At 37.4% G+C, this 18,070-nt stretch overlaps 1 protein-coding gene and 1 pseudogene across 1 annotated transcript in view; one reads left to right on the top strand and one right to left on the bottom strand.

Annotated features, from left to right (window-relative positions):
• The window catches only part of GPR155 (G protein-coupled receptor 155), a 40,892-nt gene extending 29,140 nt beyond the window's left edge, over positions 1–11,752 (bottom strand). The window contains exons 1-2 of the mRNA XM_045558939.1: positions 11,535–11,752; positions 7,202–7,698 (exon numbers count right to left, since the gene is read on the bottom strand). Coding sequence (XP_045414895.1) covers positions 7,202–7,667 — 466 coding nt within the window. The 5' untranslated portion in view covers positions 7,668–7,698; positions 11,535–11,752. The remainder of the gene's footprint in view (positions 1–7,201; positions 7,699–11,534) is intronic.
• Positions 11,753–13,055: 1,303 nt separating this feature from the next.
• LOC123644117 lies at positions 13,056–13,765 on the top strand (annotated as a pseudogene).
• The last annotated feature ends 4,305 nt before the right edge of the window (positions 13,766–18,070 follow it).

The raw sequence follows: 18,070 nt of genomic DNA, 5'->3' as shown, positions 1-18,070 counted from the left end.
AATACTCAACCTTAACAATTATTTTTAGTAAAAACGCACTAATTTTTACTATCTAGGAGCTAAAATTATTCTCCAAAAAAGGGAAGAATTGTAAAATTTTTAAAAGAAACAATTCAAAGTAAAAATCTAGTAACAAACTAAACATTTAAGTAGTAATAGCAACAAGGTGGTTGTTGGTACCCATGGAGAGAGCAGTTTTTCTGGAATGGTGAGGCAGAAGTCAGATTACAGAGGATTGAGGAGACAGTAGGGGACAAGGAACTAAAAAATGAGCACTGATATGGAGTCCACACTGTACAGGAAAGAAGTGAAGCTGGTAGATGGCTGACAGAATGTGGAGGCATCAGAGAATGCAGGCCCCTATGAAGCCCAAGAATTAAGTGCAGTTGGAGGTGTAGGTGGTCAGAGTAAGTCACATAGTGAGCTACTGAATTTAGTATTTTCCAGATGACTAAGTCCAGGATGTGGCCGTAGGAGTTGGTTGGTGAAACGGAGTAAAGCAAAAAATCACTGGAGATGAGGTCAAGGAACTGAGAGGGCGGAGCATGTGACAGATGGTTCACAAGGCTAGCCACAGTTAAACAAGAAGATGGCAAAACAGGGATAAAGAAGATGACAGTGAGCCGGATATTAAAGTCTTCAGTGAATGAGGGGGAATGATTAGAATGACATCAGCAGGTGACAGCAATGAGGCTGAGTGGTCTAGACAGCACAAACCTCAAAGTATTATAGTTTTTTAACAACAGAGCAGAAAGTAATGGCTTAGCAGTAGTCCATGGTGGTTATGGGGATGCCAGTCCTACCTACCATTGCTCATGTGATGTGCAGGCTATGCAAAAATGAACAGCCTCCATCTGAGAGGAATGAAAGGGAATGAATGAGGAAGGAAGCCCAGTGAAGATGCTAAAGAAGTAGAACTAGAAAGGTGGATCTAAGAAATGTTTGGGAGGGAAATACAGTGGAGTCACATCAATGCACATTTAACTAACACAAATTCAACTGCACCCTCTCAGGAAAACAAAACCTTCATTTTTTTCCCCTGTAGCATATTTTCAAGTGCAAACTAACTATTTCACCTGCTGTTCATTGAGGAAGAACAATACTATAGAAAAAAACTGTGTTAGAGTTATGAGAAATGGTACAGTATAGACAAAGTGTGTGTGCTGTATTTTGTGGGTGATTTAAGGAATTTTTTCAAGGGTTTAGATATACCTGATGACTTTAGATCCTAACCACTGCATAAGATGTGTTTCCTTATCCTGTGAGGGACGTGTGCGGGTTGGATCAGACTTCTAGCAGTTTCCTGATGGACTGGGGGCAACTTAAAGCCTTAGAGTAAACAACCTGGTCTCTAGGCACATTTTTGGCAACCCAAGTGTACATTATACAATCTAATGCATACAAAGGCCAACTGGTAATTGATCTGAAGTTGAGAAAGATAAAGAACAGCAACAGTCACTCACAAGGAGAGAGGCAATCATGTGAAAAAATGTAAAAGATTAGGTTTCTCAATTTACATGAAGATAAAGTGACACAGGTAGGAAAATATATTTGTTTACTTAATCAGGATATGTAAGTTCAGTTAATGTCATGCACATGTACCGTTAAAGTTATGTAACTAGATTATATAACCTTTAGAAGTTCACCTTTTTCTCATAAGCTAAAACTATTTGTTATAAGATTCAATCCCCATTTTCTCAGTTAAGCACCTTCAGAGGTTATAATATGTCCAAAATGAAGCAGTGGTTAAAAACATGTGATTATATAAAATTTCATAAATTCTTTCCACTGATTTCCAAATTCAGTATGCTAGTTCTATAACTCTTAGTGCTTTTCTTTCATGTTTAAGGTTTCATCTTTTAAGTAAAAAACAACACTTTTTCTAACTATTTCTAGATAGCTACACTTCTGATTAGATATCCTAACTCAAGAGAAAAGTGTCCATACCTGCCCACCACTCAATTTTTAAAGTAGAGTGTATATTTTGGAAAAATCTTGTGTTCTCAATCTGAGTATAAGAATTTTTCCTAAGCAGCTACAATAAAATGCATGTGTTTCCTTTGGCAACACAGCTACAATTCTGCAATCTACTCAAAGCCCCTTATATAATTGCCTTTTTCCAGTAACTTACTTTGCTGGCATACTAGCAGTCAACGACCATCACATAATGAAGTTTCCATTGTTTGCTCAATGCAAATTTGAGCTGTCCAATATGTCAAATATGTCTGTCCAACCACCAAGTACTTTCCTCTTTAGCAGGATCTTTTTTGTATTTTCTCCTCTTGATTCTCACCACTATCATTTCTTAAAAATCTCAAAATTAGATTACTTAATGTGTTTACCAACCAATATTCTTTTTGTTTATCTCAACCACCTCCTTTGTCCATTTTATTCACTGCTAACAGTACCATCTAAATCTTAGCTTTTAAAAGTTAAGATTTTCCCACGGCTCTCACAGCCCACAGAACAGCTATAAACCTTTCTTTTGACATTCATAGCCCTGTCTCCACAATTGGTCCCTTATTTATCCAACTCATCTCTCACTACTTCTCAATGCAAAGACTCCATCAGTCTGGTTTTCTTGTTTGTTTCTTCTTTTTCCATCAGCTGGTTTACTAGCATAATTATACCAGACAAACACCATGTTCATAATTACTAGTTCTACATGCTGACCATACCATCATCCTCTAACTTCTTGAAATCTTTCTTTTTTTACTTAATGCTTAAGGCCTGTCTCTGGTACTACTTCTTCCACCAAGTCTTCAATCTACATTATTAATTTCCCCTTCTCTGGAATGCCATGATACTTTGCTTCATATTAGTGCCACCTCAAAAAATTCTAAGTTCGTTGAAGGCACCATTTTATAACCCACAGTCCGTAGTACAATGCTGAGCAAATCTGAAAATACTTGCTGAATGGAATTATCTGACACATCAATGAATGTCAAAGGTTTCAGATATAGTAAAATGTATTTTATAACACACAATAATTTATATCTAATTGTTATCAGTTAATCCATTTCTTTTTATATCCATTTTTAACTTTATTTTTGCTTTTTATAAAATTATTTTTAATTGACAAAAATTACATATATATTTATCATGTACATATTTCAAAATATGTACACACTGGAATGGCTAAATCGAGCTAATTAACATATGTATTATCTCATATGTTTATCATTTTTTGTGATGAGAACACTTAAAATCTACTTTTAGCAATTAGCAAGAATACAACACATTGTTATTCAACCATTGTCACCATGTTGTACAATAGATATCTTAAATGTATTCCTAACTGAAATTTTGTATGCATCTTAAAAAATTTTTTTAGACATTCTGAATATTTATAAAGCAGGTTACTATTGAGGTATTTCAAGTCAGCTAAACAGGTATACAAAAGCAAAAGAAGTATGGTCTAGTGGGACAGCAAAAAATTGTGATTTAATAAATATTTGTTAAATCACTAGAAGATCAGGGTTTAACACAGGAATTCTAGTCTACTTGTGCCATTCATTTGCATAATTACTTAACATTACATCTTTCCCTGTAAACTGGCAGTGCTTCTCTTTTGTTATCAATCTAGTTTTTCAAATCTGAAAAAAATATATATGAAAGCAGTGACCTACAGTAACTAAAATTAGATTTATAATCATTGTATCAACTTTTAAAGTTCTAATTAATTAATGATAATAAAAAAGGCTCTTGGAGGGAGGGGAGAATCCCATCATAAGGAGTTATTATACAGCTTTGGAGGACTAAGAGACAAAATTAGCCACCTACTGTGCCTCCTATTTTGATTCCTGCAGGGTTTCAAGTCCTAGCACATAACACAAAGACCCAGACAAGATCATTCTATTATTTAATGGCATATAGTTAAATGCTTCATTTCCTTTCTGTTTACAGCTCAAGCACTGGAGCATAATTATGATTAGTCAGGGTACTTATGCTATCAGCATTGTTTGAAGAATAAATTATAGGACTTAACTATGCCCTATTAGTATCTTTTAATGACAGAGGCAGGGAATCATTCTGATTTGCTAAAACCAACATTTCACCTTGGTAGATTCCTGGGTTCTTCTCACACTTGGATTTTTAAAGTACTTTTGAAAAGAATGGGTCTAAAAAACAGTAAGCTTCTTTTTTAGTCTGTAATAATGCTCTGTCACTTGAGTAAAGTCATTTTAATGTAATTTCACAGACCACTACAGTTGTCATAGTACATAGGAAAAGGAAACATCCTTTTTCTTTATTCATTAACTTATCTATCTTCTCCTTGCATTTCCTGAGTCACCTATAAATTAGACAGATGTGGAAAAAAAATGTAGTCTTTTTTTTAAATGATGTCTTAAAAAGGACATTTCTTATAACCCATGATCAATGCCCATCTGTAAATAAGAGAGTGGGAATTTCTTGGAAAGATCATGAAACAAATAGAAAGAAAGGTCTTCTGTCTGGAGACAGTCTTCTCCGTTCACCATGTGCAAGGCCAGAAGGCAGAAGGGCACAGGCAGCAATACTAAATAACCTCATCAAGTAGCAGAAACACGGCCCTTGCAGTTCTGCACCACACCTTCCAACGTGTAGGTATATGAGAAAGCACTTCTGTCTATACTACTGGTTTTCAGTAAAGTCATAGACTACAACCTAATGTTACAAGAGCTCTTATTATTGTGATTAAAAAACAAACAAAAAAACCCAACAAAAATTACACCTCAAAATCAACAATCATCATGGAAATTTGGGCTAGTACACCACTAGAAACATGATTATTACCAGATTCACTGATTTAATGTGGGACATAAGAAAAGCAGTGATGAAATGGATGATTATATTTTTTATTTGGAAGTTCTGCCTTGATGTGAAAATGGAATAACTCATCTAATAGGTCCTTTTCCACTACTACTCATTTTATGCAATATTTTTAGAATAATATAGAGAAAAAAACCTTTGATTCTTTCTGAAACTAATATATTACAAGGCTGGTTGAGTCTTCTGAAGATTAAGTTGGCATGTTATATAACTGTGGCATAAGAGAATGCCCAGGATTTGGAACCAGAAGACCTAGGTTTGGGTCTCAGTCACCTGTTAGCTGTGTGACCTGAGATAAAACATTTAAATCTCTCTAAGCCTGTCCCCTTGTTTGAAAATGAGGATAATAATATCTGCCCTACTCAAATGACATAAGTATATAAGAAAGTACTGGGCCGGGCGCGGTGGCTCACTCACACCTGTAATCCTAGCACTCTGGGAGGCAGAGGCGGATCGCTCAAGGTCAGGAGTTCGAGACCAACCTGAGCAAGAGCGAGACCCAGTCTCTACTAAAACATAGAAAGAAATTAACTGGACAACTAACAATATATAGAAAAAATTAGCCGGGCATGGTGGCACATGCCTGTAGTCCCAGCAACTTGGGAGGCTGAGGCAGTAGGATTGTTTGAGCCCAGGAGTTTGAGGTTGCTGTGAGCTAGGTGATGCCACGGCACTCTAGCCTGGGCAACAGAGCAAGACTCTGTCTCAAAAATAAATAAATAAATAAATAAAATAAAAAATAATAAAAATAGAAAGTACTCCCTAAAGTTACAAATATTAGTTCTGTTTAGTTATGGGCTTACTAAACTACGAGAACATGAAACTATATACTTCTAGTTCATGTCTAAGTAAGACATAATAATATTTATTAGATATTTAACACTATGGTACGGAGACACTTCTAAGGTCCTTATACCATAATACCTTGACAAATTTACATTATTATTGCTTCCAAGGAAATAAACAAACACAATAACTCCTTGCTTTTTTATTTACAAGTCTTTATTTGATTTTAAAATTCAATAACCTTAAAGGAACACCTATCTAGTTTCTGAGTATTTGCAGCTCAATTATCAAGATCCAGTTTTTCCTTCCTCTTAAACCTCCTGCTTTACTCATAGATATTTCTCTGTTTCTGGTAAGCAAGATGGAGGAAGGTCAAAGGTAGAGAAAGGTGAAAGTATAGTTCACTAGAATCTTTTGGGTGCCATTGGTGAAATAAGTTGAGGGTAGGGAAGAGGATAAAACTACTGGATAAGAAACTTGAAAGTTAATGGTAGATTTCAATTGTACACTTTAATAGGTTCCACTCAAGTCTCTGCTCAGAAGACATATCATCAGAGAGGCCCTCACTGTCCACCCTACCTCAAATAGCACTTTCTCATTCCTATCCCTCTAAACTACTTTATTTATTTTTATGGCCCTTGTCACCACCAGAAATGATTTTAACTTTAATTTTATTTATTTTTCCATTAAAATATAAATTCAGTATGGGCAAGAACTTTGTTCGCAGGCATATTCCCAGAAGCTGGCACAGTCACTGGTACATAACAGTTCCCTATGAGTGAATAAATTAATATATCCACAATATTCAGGTTCTCACATTATGATACATGATCAAAGTACACATAACTTTAATTTAAAAATATAAAAAAGTAATTACTAGGTATACATTTTCTTGGTGGCGAAGTATTCTAAAAAATAGAATGTTTTCTTTTAAGATATCCCAACATCCCAAATTGGTATGTTTACTGTCTCATCAGGAACATGTACACACATAGAAACATAAAATTAGGCTGCTTAAAGAGTCAGAAAGATAAAAAAGGAAAAGTGAGAAAGGTAAAAAAAAAAAAGCCATCATTATTTTTGTTTTTAAACAAGAAATTAACTTCAACTAAAACACATTAAAATTTTGAATAATGAGCTCAAAAACAATTTTAATGTAAAAAATATATATTCCAGATGGTAAGAAAAACAAGAGGGAAAAATTACTCATAAATTCTCAATACTAACATTTAATAATGACTATTTTAATACAGACATAAGCCTATCCTTTTTACATAATTTAAATCAGAATCAAATCCCTTCTGAAAATTAAACTTTTCATATGATTACTGAGAAGAAAAAGAATACTATTAGAAAAACAACTCACAAAGATTACTAGGATATGATCATTCAAGTAGATGATAAAGGAATCCTCAAACTCTGAAGCTGAGGAAAAAATATAATTCATTCCAACTTGAGACATATTTAAGAAAAAAAATTAAAGATTTCTTAGATACAAGAGTAGGCATCTGCCACTAACAAATGCTTAAATTAAAAGTTTATATTTTGTTACCTCCTAAACCACTTGAATTTTTTTAAATCTTGAAAAATAAAAATAACTTACCTATAGGGTATCCCAATGCAAAGTCATTACTTTGTGTAGCAAAGATAGGGAATAGTCCAGCTTTGCTAAATCGACTATCAGGACTGGCAACCAATAAGGTTAATACACATACAATGAAAAATACAGAAGCTTTGGCAATTAAGATACTATATAAGAAAGACCAATCCACATTGGAAAAATTAAGTACAACCATGTTTTTGAATAATAAAGCTGGAAGTGCAAATCTGGAGACAAAATTTCCCAGTCCTTTGGCCTGTGTTGATGTTATGACATTGGCCCTTCCTGCTATGTAGCCACAAAGGACTATGCCAAAGCATTCTAGTAAGGCTGGAAAAAGCCTTGTTATTGACATTGAAGGTGGGTCATTAGTGGAATTAAATCCATGTGTTACTGTTGTAGGCAAAGTCTTGGTCATATTGACTGCAATGGTTAAGTTCTCTTCAGGTAAACTAGAAAAGGAATTCATTTTCTCTCAACCTCCAACTCCAACCAGATCTCTGGAAAGAAAGAAACAAAGATTCAGTGTGACAATAAGAATTCTAGTTGAAATGTTACACTGGGAAACCTAGATTTACTTATTTCTTAAATGGCCAAATAAATATACATACTCTCAGCTACCACCAGGGAAAAATACAATGGAAAAAAAAGTGGGGGGTTGCTAACAATAACCTCTTTACTCTCAAAGGTAGTTCAGCTCAACATATTTATGTTGCTGTTCTATATTCAGTATCAGACATGAGTAAAATAAGATCCACAGATATGACAGCTGCAGTCATGCCCTATAGCTCTCTATAGGGATCCACAGTTGAGCTCTGTCAGGTGGATAGGAGCATGGGGCCCACAGAGTCTCTGCTGAATGTCCACCTGCATCCAAATTCTTCAGAAATTTCAGAAGTTCTCAGGGCTGCATCAAGGAGTCACACCAGGACTAGAAAGTTCTTTCTAGCCTGTGGTCATACTTGAGTATAGGATAGAAAGAACAATATAGTCAAGGATCACTTATGAACTTTGAACCAATAACTTTTCTGTGCCTCACTTTCTTCATTTGTGAAATGGCAATAATAGTACCTACCTCATAGGAACTTGAGATTATTCAAGTAAAATCCTCAGAATCACATCTGGTATAGAGTAATCACTTAGCCAAAGTTAAATATTTAAATTTTGGTAGAACATATGAGAAAGAAAGAAAAAATGATGGTATCTTGCCAACCTAGTTTTAGTTTCTTTTACACCAGCCCGACACACTGGCCCCATAACCCCTTTGTGCCTCAGGGACTTTGCACATTCGGCTCACCCTAAAATGTTCTTTTTTCTACCCACCTACCTGCTGCATTCCACATAGTTAACAACTACTTATCCTCCAAATCATATAGTTCAGGTGTCACTTTATCAGGTAAGGCTTCTCTAACCACACAGCCAGGCCATGATTTTTTCTCAAATAGATTCTCATTGTTTACCTTTAGGCTACTTTTCTCAGTCTTCAATTATACTATGCATTAGAGTAACTATTTAATTTATGCTGTCTCTTTTGCTAGACTTTAAATGTCACAAAAGCAGGGACTGTCCCTAACATCTAGCACACACCTTGCACACAGGAGACACTGTCATTTTTAATGAATGACTAAAATAATAACTTGTACTTAAATAAACCTTTTACCCTTTAGTGAATCAATGTTCTCTTTTAGGCACTATCAAGTTCATGGACAGAAAAAAATTTTTTTTTCCAAATGATAAAGTACCCTGTTTTTCCCTATACTAACAAGTCCAAGAACACAAAATGTGTCCTAAAATGTTCTAAAAATGTTCATAAAATGTTAAAGAACACAAAACATGTTGTAAAATGCTCCAAAGATGTTCAGAAAATGCTAAAGCAAGGAACAAATTCTTTATGGTAACATTACAATAATTATCGACTCCCCTCTTGCTGCCAGGAACACGATGCACAGGAGGTCTGGATAACTCTAAAATTAATCAGCTTTTATTGGTATCTTGAAATTAATATGATGTCAATTGTCAATTTCTAAGTGATTACTCTGGGTTTACCATCTAAAGTGGCCTTATATAAGGTAGAAAGTAAAAACCTCAAGCTTCCTGAAATTTACAATGCCCTGGTTAAATTCTCAAACATCTACATCACATTAAAGAGACTCAGGTGGCAGGCCAGAGATCACCAACAACCGATACATGGGGGTGTGTAAGAGAATTTTCTCTGTGCTACCCTGTTATAAACCAAACCATTTAAAAACCTTACATTTAATCTGGATTAAGACAAGTATTTTTCTACCAGGATTAGACAGGAGTGGTTTTAATATAGTACACAAAACCTATAATACTCACATACTTAAAGTTTACCACATAAGCATCAAATTATATCCTGGGAAAGCTACTGGTTGGTACAAATACCCATACTTGAAATAAGGCGCTAGTAAACAAACAAAGATGTTACACATTTGGCAACCTTAAGAAATGTGTTCTTGGGAAGGCAGTGCTAAAGAAGTCCAGTCTTGTGATGTTTTTCAAAAGTTCCCTATATTTCTTCCCCCAGAGTATTACTAACTTATACTGCTCACAACCTCTTATTTGTACCATATGAGCACATTTCAACAAATTTTTTTAACCCACAGTTTAAACTAGTGGTCTTTCGGTGAAACGAGTCAAACAGATTCCGGGCCTTATCACTTATCAACTCCTTGGGTAAATTACTTAGCCTTCCTGAACCTTAGTTTCCTCAACTGTAAAATGAGAGTAAAAATCTCCTTAGAGGGATATTGTGTAGCTATAATATTTTATACACAGCTTATCACAAAGTAGGCTTTCAAGAAATGGTAACAATTGCTATTAGGAGCTGCAGTCCTAATAATAATAATGGTAACAAAGTAAATCTTATGTTAGTTCTTCAAACATACTTGGTATTAGAGATCCTCCAACCAAAAAAAGAGGGATGGGATGTGTCATAAAGATATCAGGTTTTGTTTTATACTAAACAGTTAAGAGGAATTGAATTTAATTTAGTTTGATCTTAAATGGTTGCTGACAGTGAAGGGAGAGTTGTTCATTTTTCTCAGGGTGATGGTCAGATAGTTATAGCGATGTCCAGGTTTAACTTTCAATTAGTTGAAAATGAAAAACAACAACAAAACATTGAAAAGAAATCTGCCCCTTCCAAGAGGTTTCTTTTAATGTTTTTCAATATTATAAAAGCAATACCTGCTGAGGAAGAAGTCAAAATAATCAAAAGGACTTATAAAGTTTTATCTCATCCTAGTACAGGAAGAAAATATGCTTTCTAAAGCATTACTTTAAAATGGACAGGAACTACAGCAAAGGAAATTTTTAAAAAATTACCTCCAGTTTTTTCATCTATGAAAACAAATCTTGTTACACAACAAACAAATTGATCTGTCACAGTAAAAGACCATTCACTGGAGCAGGAACTGAAGAAACGTTACTGTATATATTAATACAAACCGCTCCTGGCCAGTTCATATTTGGCTTAAACATCAATGAACCACTGAAATTGTAAAAAACTGCTATTATTAAGTGGAAATGGGAGTGAATGGAGAGTTGTTTAACTTCAAGGAGAAAGCTTTCAACTCTTAGGCTCTTTCTCAAACACCCAATATCCTTTATCTCCCGAGAAAAAGCAAAATACAGGGTGATACTACTAAAGAGTTCTTCAACATCAACAGTCACAACATTCATCCACTCCCACCTACTTGTAGGGGGCCAGATGTCGTCCCTAGAGACCCAGTGTAGAGGGCTCTGAGCACTGCAGGGAAAGACTTTGGCCCTGCAAGGTAAGAGGTGAAGAAAGTCCTTAACCAAATAGGCTGCCCAGAGAACAGCTGCCACCCAACGCCTAGGAAGGCAGCAGTGGAAGTGGAAAGGCAGCCTGGGAAAAGGTGGTCGCTCATCTTCCCAGGGCATGGAGTCCCAACGTCATGGTAACTAACGGTGCAAAAAGGGGTAGAGAGAAAATCTGGCTCAACGTTCCATGTGCCTGGGCCACCCTCCAGATAAAGGGAAGAGTCCGAGAATGACAGGGTGGACGCACGTGCAGTGGGGAGCTTCCCAAACTGGGGATGGCAGTTCTGTCCCCGGAGGGGACAAGCCACCTCTTCCCCTGTGCAACCCTTCCCGGTGGTCTCATACGTTCCAAACGCAGGCGCTGCGGGGCAGAGGTAGGCAGGTTCAGGCAGGGGGCCGCGGAGCCAGGGCGCAGAGGGTCGGTCACTGCCCCCCGGCCCAGATCCGAGGGTCGGGGGTGTGGTACCCGGTGCCCTCAAGGCCGAGCTAGGACGGGGCAGGTTCGCGCCCCGGGGTTCCATCTCACCTGCTTCGTCTGCAGCCCTGGGGCTGCGAGGAGAAGGGAGTCGGTGCTCGCAGAGGGCCAAGCAGGGAGGATATCACCGTCATCTCCCGCCCCCAGCCCTGTTCGCTGAGCGCTGCCGGGTGCCAGCTGCAGCAGCTCAGGCACGTTCCGAGAAAGTGGGGTTGGAGGTTAGCCGCTGCGGCCCTGTCAGCTCGTCCCGGCCCCAGCTGCGAGGCCCCGCCCCCGCCCCGCCCTCTAGCCCCGCCCCCGGCATCAAGCGTTTAGGCACAGGCCTCTGCCACGCCCTCAGGCCCCGCCTACAGCCTCGAGCTTTGGGTCACACGGCCCCGCCCTGCCCTCAGGCCCCGCCCATAGCTTAGAGCTGCTAAGCTCGTTCCTCAGACCCGCCCTCAGGGCCCGCCCCACTTCTCGAGCCTCCGAGCAGCACGGCCCCCGGCCCCGCCCTGCCGGCTGCAAGCCGCCCAACGCTGTCCTCCGGCGGCGGGACTTCCGGCCGCGCGGCTCCCGCAAAATGGCAGCCGCCGTGGGGGGATTCCCTGTCTTGTTTTCCTCCCTAAACTCAGTCGCTGAGTACTGTCGTCTTTCTGCCTAACCCCAGCCTTGTGTGATCCGCCAGGTCCTCTCGGTTACCCTAGTCCTTTTTATAGTATCAGGTTTAAAAGCAAGAACACAGAATCAGATCTGGGTCAAAATCCCGCCTTCCACCTTTCCCATGGCAGTGTGACCTTGACCTTCCTAAACCGAGAGATTAAAATGACTCTAAAGCTTTAGCCCTGTACTTGATTTAGAATAAGCCCCCTGTCCGTGACTGCTTGTACAGTATTTCTATTGGAGGGGAAACTACATGCATATCTCTTCAGTGTACCGAGAGGAAACTGGTTGTATTGACAGAAAATTTCCAGAGCTTTTTGAACTGAAGGTATCCCGAATATAGTGCTCCACTTTGAAACGTGAAGAAACCCTGTAGTTGAATTAGCCTTTAGGAATAAAAATTATTACAAATTTTAAACTATTTATGCTTTGATACCACTTAGTATCTACACAAGCATTTGCCCTTTACAATCATCTTAAACTTTTGTGTCTGGCAACTTCAGTGTCTTCTAATCATCCTGGCAGTTTTAGTGCAAAGATACAAAACCATATGGCTTACTAAGAAAAATCACAGTAAACTAAGGGTCAGTTGAAGGATCTGAAACTTAGCAGGAGAAAATGAACAGAAATTGAAACTACAGAAAAGGCATGCATTCTGCTCCTGTTCAACTCTCGTTCGTTCTCTGTCTTCTTCATTTTTAACTGCCTTGTTTCCGTTGAACCTGGCTACTTTTTTAAAAAAAGAGAGAATATCTCAATTATCTTAAGGTGAAAAGCATTTCTATTTAGAAAGTATGAAGATTAACTCAATTAAATAAATACTTACTGAGCTTTGACTATGAGGGGAATATTAGAAAACAGGCCTGGAAAGATAGCTTGTCAGATGTTCCTTAGCTTAGTCTTAGAAATTTTAAACCTGGGTCTGTGGAAATGGCGGCGGGGAGGCTGGAACAGTGGCGGCGGAAGAGGGGTTTGGGGACACGTGGCAAAGGGGGTTCTTTGGTCGGATTCAGGAATAAGAATGTGAAACAGAGGATAAGGCAGCCTAACTATTCACATGCCTTCATGGGGAGCATTTGCAAGGGACGAGGCTTTGCGTTTCAAAGAAAACTGAAGATTCAGCCAAATTACAAGAAATTATTATGGAAGAAAAAGAAGGCTCAAACATCACAGGAATCCCAATTCAAAGATCAATACCCAGATCATCTGAAACATTTAGCTGAAGAGGAAAGACTCGGGAAGCAACTAAGAAAAGTTGACCAACCTTTGTCAGAAGAGCAAGTTGACCAAGCCTTTGCCTGAAGAACAGTGTAGCATTGACCAGGCTTTGTCTGAAGATCAGTATAGCTTTGACCAGCTTCAGCCAGAAAAACAATGTAAAGTCCTTTAATATGCCAAAGAAAAATAAAAAGAAAACATCAAATCAAAAAGCACAAGAAGAATGTGAACAGGTACGAGCTAAGTGTGCTGCTAAGAAACAAGAATTTCAGAGGAGAAAACAAGAGAGAGAAGCTCAAAGGTGCTACAAAAAGAAGAAAATGGAAGTGTTCAAAATATTGAGTAAAAAGACTAAAAAGGGCTGACCAAGCTTGAATTTACAGATGGAGTATCTTCTTCAAAAAATACAAGAAAAAAATTAAATCAGATATTTTTTTCCTTACAGGTTAAAATATCTGCTGTATTGAGTTCTTTTGTATGTGTAATGGGTACCTCCTAACAATGAACTTGATTTGTCAACATAAACTGGATTGCTAACCTGTACTAAATATAAAATGTCCCAATATTTTTGTTCTTGTAAAAGAAACTTTGCTATATATGTTCTACATAATAAGACATGTTTCTTATTTATTTGCCTCTGACCGAAAGTTGGCCCTGAAGAACTGAAAGAACCTTCGATTTGGGAGACAGGCTCAAGCATGTAATACTTTTGTACCGTATGAAATTTGTATGAAATAAAATGTTTGAAAATAAAAAAAACTTAAACCTTATCTTTTGACCACAGTAAAGCCTTTTAATATTTTTTTCACAGAAACAATGTCATAATGATCACACTATTTTTGGATGTATAATCTGGAAGCTTTCCCAGAATTAGCTGAAAGAGCATGAAGGCAAGAGAACCAAGACATAAGGAAATGAAGACCTACTCCGGAGTGATGACAGGGAAAAGAATGGAATAGGCCTGAGAGACATTACAAAAGGAGAAGTGGTGAGATTCAATTACTGATGGAGCTAGAGATGAGGAGGACTTAATGGACCTGTGTATGTATTTCCTCATCCATTACAATAAAGCAAAAGAATTGTGTTAGAAAGTTTCTAATATCCTTTCCAGACCTAAAATCTCATTGTTTTCTATCATTCTATTATCTGAAGATGAGGAAGAAATATTTCAAAGGGGGAAGCAGTTACAAGGAAAAGATAATGAATTTGGTTTTAGACCTAAAATCTAAAACCTTGAGAAATTATCTAGTTCAGTCTTCTCTTGAAGAAGAAGTTATCATCCTCTCCATTTGAGGCCCTAGGAGATTAGGCGATTGGTCTAAGTACTCCCAGCTAGTCAGTAAGAGAGAATGAGAAGAAAAGCTCTCACTGTCCCATGAACTAACTGCTCATGACAGCATCAGCACATGTGTGCAGAGACTTCCGGTAAACCCCTGGAGAGAACACAGAAGCTCAAGAGACAGAGAAGAGCTAAAGATGTGGTTTGAAGAGACATCTACACAGAGTAAATAAGTCTTCTGAGAAGAGCAGGTAGTGGAAGGAAACACAAAGTATACACAGAGATGAAAGACTTCCACTATCATATCTGCTAATCATTCTGTGAGATGCTGACGTATACTATACTATTAACTGAAAAAAGGGAAGAAAAGCTAAAAGTTATGCAGAACAATGGAGGAACAACTGTAAATTAATCTTAACTTCCACTTGCAAATAAATGGGACCTGTAGCCTTCAAACACATTGATACCCCCATTTCCCTCAACTCCAGCTGATCAAAATTGATGGGAGGAATAAACCAAGTGGTTTAATATGAGGGTCATATAAAATATATGTTGAGGCAATATGATGTACATGTAGATTCCTGGTAAATTTTACTTTTTCCAAAATGAAGTAATTCTAATGTTTTTTTCCTGATTATGAAAGTAATAAATAACAATTATAAAATATTCAAATGATATAGATCAGGGAATGAAGAACATGAAAATGATACCTATGGATAGCTTAGGTTAATATTTTACCATGTAACATTTTTTTCTAGGCAACTATAGATTATTTAAGAAAAATAGGATTATACAATATATATGACTTTTCATTCACATAATTTTTAGTAAGCCTTTTCATTTAATAATATATCATTAACATTTTTATCCATATAGATCTATATCGTAATTTTTAGTGTCTGTTGGGTATTCCCTAGTGAAATTTTGAGGTGATCTTCCTTGAAAAAGTAGAAAGTCTGGGCCATGTGTAAAATCTAATCAAAGTGGAGTAAAGATGAGAAAGACAAAAGAGTGGCTTAAAATCTGTTGTTTGACTATGTGTAATATGGTGTCAAATTTCTTTAAAAAATTTTGTTTGTTTCTTTAAAATGCCCCACCCCCTTCCCAACAGCACCATTTTCTCTGCAGGGATCCATATGTTTCCAGAGAAGTTGATTTCACTCTGCCTTTGGGGGTGACGTAACTAACCTAGGCTATCCAATCAGTACATTCCATCTCTTTGGACTTAATGATTGAGTCAGAGTGGGCATTGACCATAAAATAGTTTAATAGAATGACTGTTGGGACTTTTGCAGAGAATGCTGATATTCTTTTTCTTGCTGGACTAGAGGAAGATGCTGACAGACATCTTGGGGCCTTGAGAAAAATCAGTCTTAGAAAGACAGAGAGACCAAGATAGGCACAGTAGAGAGAATGAAATAAACAGGGACCTTGGACTTTTCATTCATGTGAACCAGTCAGTTTTCTTTATGGTTTAAACAAGTTTGAGTTGAGTTTTCTATTACTTAAAATCAAAAGCATAGGAAAAAAATGCTAAGAGAAAATGCCAACACTGATTGTCCCTGAGTGGTAAGAATACACATGATTTGAATTCTTTTCTGTGTAGAAAAGTTCCCAAAATTTTTATCAAAAAAATGTATGTTAATTTTATCAGGAAGAATTCTGAAATAAGTCATAAAGTATATACTTTGGTTATATGGAAACAGTGAACAATACCTAATAATAATCTTCTAAAACAAACTTTAAAACCACTATCTTCTAAAACTTTAATACATGATAGTGTTTTTTGTTTTGTTTTGTTTTGTTTTGTTTTGAGACAGAGTCTTACTCTGTTGCCCAGGCTATAGTGCCGTGGCGTCACCCTAGCTCACAGCAACCTCCAACTTCTGGGCTCAAGCAATCCTCCTGCCTCAGCCTTCCGAGTAGCTGGGACTACAGGCATGCACCACCATGCCCAGCTAATTAGGTAGGTATACAAAATCCACCCATAAAATAGAATGATTTAAGAGCACTGATATGGTGCAGTATATGAACTTAGAGAAGGCAAAGGCCTTGTTTTTGTTAATCTTTGTATCCCCAGCATTTAAATTATACTTTCTCTGATGTGTGGCAGTCCACAAATGGCTTTTGAATGATTGAATAAAACATAATTGCCTACCAGCTATCTAGAATGTTGAAGTGCACTTCTACTCAATGGGAGTTATTAAACACAAGCAACTGTGATATAGCTCTTTTATAGTAACTGGATTTCTTATTTTTTCCAGCTTTTCACCTGGCCTAGTTTTATGGCTTTATTTAAATATTCTCCCAAGTTGTTGACTTATTTTTGTTATTGTAAATGTTATAATTAAATAATTTAATTTTTAATCTGTCAAGATAAAACCATGAAAATTACCTTTTTTTTTTTTTTGAGACAGAGTCTCACTCTGTTGCTCAGGCTAGAGTGTCGTGGCATCAGCCTAGCTCACAGCAACCTCAAACTCCTGGGCTCAAGCAATCCTCCTGCCTCAGCCTCCCATGTAGCTGGGACTATAGGCATGTGCCACCATGCCTGGCTAATTTTTTCTATATATATTTTTAGTTGTCCATATAATTTCTAATTTTTTAGTAGAGACTGGGTCTCTCTCTTGCTCAGGCTGGTCTTGAACTCCTGAGCTCAAAAGATCCACCTGCCTCGGCCTCCCAGAGTGCTAGGATTACAGGTGTGAGCCACCGCGCCTGGCCAGAAAATTACCTTTTAATTTAATATCTACACATATGTGTGTGTGTTTCCATAAATATGTAATAGCTTTTTTTCTCTCAATTTGTGACTGAAATAGTCTCACAAAAGCAATAAAAGAAAGTGGGACCTGAACATCTCATCTAATTATTAATCTTGTTTTTGATCTCAGGTAGGGCTCATATATCTTTAAATGGGCAGAGGCTTTTGTCTGGGTCAGGACTTAAGAAGTTAGGCAGAAAAATAATCCATCATGACCAAGTGGGCTTCATCCCAGAGATGCAGGGATGGTTCAACATACACAAATCTATAAATGTAATTCACTACATAAATAGAAGCAAAAACAGAGACCATATGATCCTCTCAATAGACACAGAAAAAGCATTCAACAAAATTCAACACCCTTTTATGATAAGAATGCTTAACAAACTAGGCATAGGCGGGACTTACCTAAAAATTATAAAAGCCATATATACCAAACCCACAGCCAACATCATACTGAATGGGAAAAAATTGAAAGCATTCCCACTTAGAACTGGAACCAGACAAGGTTGCCCTTTATCACCGCTTCTGTTCAACATAGTGCTGGAAGTTCTAGTCAGAGCAATCAGACAAGAGAAAGAAATCAAGGTCATCCAAATGGGGGCAGAAGAGGTCAAACTATCGCTCTTTGCTGACAATATGATCTTATATCTAGATAATGCCAAAGATTCTACCATGAGACTACTG

This window comes from Lemur catta, chromosome 8 (assembly GCF_020740605.2).
Source record: "Lemur catta isolate mLemCat1 chromosome 8, mLemCat1.pri, whole genome shotgun sequence".
In the NCBI taxonomy this organism is placed as follows: Eukaryota; Metazoa; Chordata; class Mammalia; order Primates; family Lemuridae; genus Lemur; species Lemur catta.
This window is presented reverse-complemented; position numbering and strand designations above follow the sequence as displayed.